Source organism: Palaemon carinicauda, unplaced genomic scaffold (genome assembly GCF_036898095.1).
Source record: "Palaemon carinicauda isolate YSFRI2023 unplaced genomic scaffold, ASM3689809v2 scaffold630, whole genome shotgun sequence".
Taxonomy (NCBI): domain Eukaryota; kingdom Metazoa; phylum Arthropoda; class Malacostraca; order Decapoda; family Palaemonidae; genus Palaemon; species Palaemon carinicauda.
Window position 1 is genome coordinate 90,001 of NW_027171906.1, and position 5,107 is coordinate 95,107.

The window sequence follows — 5,107 nt, forward strand, 5'->3', positions numbered from 1 at the left end:
CTTCCACTGTCTTGGGTTAGAGTTCTCTTGGTTGAGGGTACATTCGGTCGCCTTATTCTATCTTATTTCTCTTTCATCTTTTTTTTTTATAAAAGTTTCTTTAGTTTACATAGGAAATATTTATATTAATGTTGTTACTCTTTTAAGAATAATCCCATATCAGTTCATTTTGACGGCCGATATAAAATTGATATCTTCTTTGGCTAATTTGAATGATTCCTAAATTGGCAAAGAAGTGTTCAGGACATTTTCTTCTGTAATGAATAAAGGAAAACCACTAGATTCAGAAAATGTTGAAATTATGCAGGAATGATGAAACTTAGAAGGAATCTTTCAAACAAACATCCTTGATCAGAAAATTCTCTGATTGGTATTTTGAAAAAAAAAAAAAAAATCTTGTTATATCGAAAAAAAGAAATGCAACAGAATTCTACTAAAATAAGAAGCTTTGAGCATAATAAACATTGAATGTTACCCCGGAGAGAGAGAGAGAGAGAGAGAGAGAGAGAGAGAGAGAGAGAGAGAGAGAGGAGAGAGAGAGAGAGAGAGAGAGAGAAAAGTCAAATTAAAAGCAAAATCGTGAATAAAAATTTACCGTTGAAGCAATCAAAAGGAAAATTATGATCCAGAAAAGAATTCTCGAAAACAATCGAAAAGGAAATGAAATAATTCGACAAATAGACTTCGAGCAATTGTATCATGTCTATTTGAAGTAAATTTATGATAATATTTTTAGGAGATAATTCGGAGTAAATTTAAAAAGTATCTCGATATCATGGTTTCGAATTTTGTGGGGGGCATCTTGTGATATAGGTCGGGTTAAAAGCTTTGTTAGCTTACACTGAAGTATTAATCGAGGCTAAGCTCTGGACTTGACTTCTTCGAAGGTCTCTCCTCTCTACACCCACCACCACTTGTACAGGATTAGTACCCTCTTTCATGTTTCGACGTCTCTGTATTACTTTACAACAAAGTTTGGGCTATGAGAGAAAGGGCTGTGTCATGCAATATAAAAGGATAAAGAAAAAAAGTTCCAGTAAAGAAAGTCAAAAGATTGAAAAATGCAATCAGTTTACCTTTCTATTATTACCTTTATATTATTGTACATGTCAATATAAGTGAGTCAACCAAATCGCCCTACTAGTCCGTCCTCAAGCATATCAAAGACTGGCGGTGGTTACTGCCTTGGAGGATACAAGTGGGATTACACATACTCGTATATTGCTCTAGTCTTACCCTTACGCGAAAAGTGCAACCTCACCCCCGCATTTATTTTTATATTTTTCTCGGTGGACAAACACGTAATAGGAGCTAATACGACGCGAGTATCGAAAACTGTAATGTTTCTTTTTATTTATCCTAGAGGATTAGTTTAGATAATCCTAAGAAAAATATTACAGTTTGAAGAACTCTTTTGTTTTGTGTACTAAAAGTTCAATGAGTCCAGAAATTGCAACAGTAATTGTAACAAGTTATTTGCATTCAGTCAAATGTTTTTTTCCAAGGCTCAAACTGCATTGACATAATGTTTCAATTTAATTCTGGAAATATTTTCTGGTCATTGAGAGAGAGAGAGAGAGAGAGAGAGAGAGAGAGAGAGAGAGAGAGAGAGAGAGAGAGAGAATTTCTTTATATCCCTAACTCTCTCTCTCTCTCTCTCTCTCTCTCTCTCTCTCTCTCTCTCTCTCTCTCTCTCTCTCTCTCTCTCTCTCAGTACTAATTCTCAAAGGTGGTGAAATAGGTTGATTATTTGTAGGAACCGAAGCAAAACAATCTGAAAAATATTCGTACCAAAATAATATCATGAAGATCATTTATGATGATAAGGTGATCTCAAATTATGAAGGGGAATCTTGTAAAGTGTTTAGCTGTGACAAATCTTTTTTTTTTATGATTAGTGGTTTTCAATGTCCTTTATACATAGACAGTAACGAGTTTCTATGATTCAAGAGCTATTTTCTTCTTTACTAATACATATGTTTCCATAACATTACACTTTTTAGAAAACTAGAGAAATTTGGACAATTAATTCAGATCTATATATATATATATATATATATATATATATATATATATATATATATATATATATATATATATATATATATATATATATATATAATGGAGTAACATTACCAATTTTTAAATATATGCTAAAAGTGTGAAAGTTAAGCTTGAAAAGTGTACATGGTTGGCCGTGGAGGTGGAATTTCTTGGGCATGTGGTATATTGAATTGGGTATAAGGAATAGTGATAAGGTTGTTAGTAAGGGGAGAGAATTTCCACGTCCTCGTACAGTGCGCGAGTTGAAAGGTTTTCTTGGGGTGATTGAATTTGGTCGTAAGTTTGTCAGAGATTGTTCGGGAATAGGGAATCCTTTGAATGAGTGGAGAGGCAAAAGAAATAGTAGGAGACTGAAATGGGATGAGAGTATGATAGAAGCATTTGAAAAGTTGAAAGAAGAGGCCGCGAGAGACGTCACTTTGGCCTTTCCCGACTATAGTGAGAATGCGTGTATGCTAGAGTTATATTCGGATGCTAGTGGGATTAGTATGGGTGGTTGCTTGGTTCAAATGCAAAGAATAAATGAAGATGAACAGTAGAGAGTGATAGCGTATGTAAGTAAAGCATTTAATAAGGCTGAGCGAAAGTATTCCACAATTGAAATGGAGTTGGCTGCAATAAGGTTTTGCGTGAAAGCGTTGAAGGTATTTTTGTATGGTGTGAAATTTAATGTGCGTACTGATCATCAGCCCCTAGTGTACATGATTAGAAAAGAGTCTGTGAATGTTAGGGTTGCGAGGACAATAGAGGATTTGAATGAATTTGACTTTAAGCTAGAATATGTACCTGGGAGTAAGGTCGTGATAGCAGATGCCAAGTCAAGAATGCATGGTAAGATAGAAGATAGTAGTGAGAATGATAGTAATTTTGAAAGGTTGCCGGAAGATTTAGTGGTTGTACAAAGTTTTGAAGGGGATGACATGGTATATAAATGTATTTTGTGTGGGTTGAATAAGTTTAAATTGAAGTGTTTGAATGAGGATATACCTGGTAGTGTAGATGAGCTTAGAATGAGTGTTAGGAATGAAGTATCTAAATAAATGGCATATAAGGAGGAGGATAGTGGGCTTGAGGGAAAATTGTTATCAAAAGTATTGTTGGTAGTAAGTATGTTGTATGGTGTCACTGTTTTGGGTGGAATCGTCCGATGCAATACCGGGCAAATAAGGAGACTGAAAGGCAGTATATATTGAGGTTACAATGTAATGAAAGATGTTGCAAGTTGTTGAACGAGAAGGAGGATTGCCCGAGTGACTTGAATCTGAGTGGTATGAGCATGGAAGATAGCGAAGATGAACATAGGTGTGACAAGAATGAACCTATTGATAGGAGAGTAAACATTTTTATGCATGGTGTAAAAGGAAGAATGCTGATGTATGGGGGTATAAATGGGAATGAATACTGTAGTTTAATTGATACAGGTGCGCAAGTGTCATTAGTGAATATGTCTGTTATCAAGGAAATAGAGCGGTACAATTGGAAAGTGAAAAGGCAATGTACGAGTGTGAGAATTCATGGGATAGGTAAAGGAAGTTTGCTAGTTTGGGAAGAAGTGCGTTTGAAAGTAAAACTGGGAAGTATGGAGGTGGAACATAATTTCATTGTAATGGGAGAGAATGAGATGTCTAGTTGTTTTTTGATAGGGATTGATTTTTTAAGATTGCATGATCTATCAGTTGATATTGGTAGTGGTTTGCTTCTGAAGAATGGATGTGAAGTAGTTGTGATAGAAGACAATAGTGTATTTATGGCGAATTTTGTTGTCATGGTTGATATTACGAGGAGTGAGGATGATCTATTGACTAAAGAGGAGGTGGAAGAAATGCAAGATGAATGTGTGGAAATTAAAAGGTTACGTGAATGTATGTTGAATAGTATTGAGGTAGAAGAATGGCTGTCTGATTTAGAGGTGTATAAGAAAGTAAGTAAGAGACTTATTATGTGTAAGAATATTGTTTATTTTCTACATAATGGAATGGATGAAGAAGTATATGTTCCTGTGTTTCTGATGCATGCAGCTGTAAGTATGTGTATGTTAGTGCATGACAGATATGGGCATATGGGTAAGAATAAATTGTGGGAATGCATGCAGGAGAGATTGTTTACGCCTGGGTTAAGTCAGATATGCAAGGATGTAGCGACTACGTGTGAAGATTGCCAGAAAGGGAAGTATCAGAGAGTGTATGCTAATCCGCTTGTTTTGAGATTACGTATGAAAAAACCATTTGAGATGTTTGTGATTGATTGTGTTTCATTGCCTGTGACTGCGAGAAGACATGTGGGAATGATTGTTATGGTTGATCACATGAGTAAATTTACGTATGCAGTACCCATCAAGGATAAACGGAGTGAGACTATTGCAAGAATGGTTGGTCAAGTGATGTTGCCGATGTGTGTGTGTAAGCCTATGAGAATGTTGAGTGATAATGGCCCTGAGTTTGTTGGATGGGAGTTTGAGCAGATGTTGAGAGAATGGGGTATTGAACATGTGTATTCGACTCCTCATATGCCAAGTGCGAATGGGTTGGCTGAAAGGATTGCAAGAACATTAACTGAAATTTTGCAAATGATGAGTACATGGGGTAATGATTGGGATTTGTATGTTGGTAGAGCGTTGTGGGCTTATAATGCAACAGCGCATAAGAGTGCGGGTATGTCTCCATGTAAGTTTGTGTTAGATTTTGAAAAGATAGTAAGACCGAGGTTGAGTGTGTCGGAGGATGATAGAGATGTGTGGAGGAAAGCAAATGAGAGGTTTGAAAGCTTTAAAGTTGGTGAGATAGTGATTAAAGAAGTAATTGAAAAGGGTAGAATGATTGTAAATAAGGTGCGTGATAAGTTTGAAGGTCCATATGAGGTCTTAGAAGTTGGTTCGAGTGGATTAAGTTATGTTTTGGGTAAGTTGTGTGTGGATGGTAGTGTGGAAAGAGTTAGGGCACACCACAATCAGCTGCGTAAATGGAAGGAGGTACCTGAGTATATCCAAGAGAATGGGATGAGTAAATGGTTGAAAAGGAACAAGTGTGAATGAGGAATTAGGTCT

General features: G+C 36.1%; 1 protein-coding gene across 1 annotated transcript; it reads left to right on the forward strand.

The window, feature by feature from the left end:
* The first annotated feature begins 2,219 nt into the window (after positions 1–2,219).
* On the forward strand, positions 2,220–2,603 carry LOC137637285 (uncharacterized). Its single transcript, XM_068369533.1, has one exon. The coding sequence runs from the start codon at positions 2,220–2,222 to the stop codon at positions 2,601–2,603; it is 384 nt and encodes a 127-aa protein (XP_068225634.1).
* Positions 2,604–5,107: the final 2,504 nt, after the last annotated feature.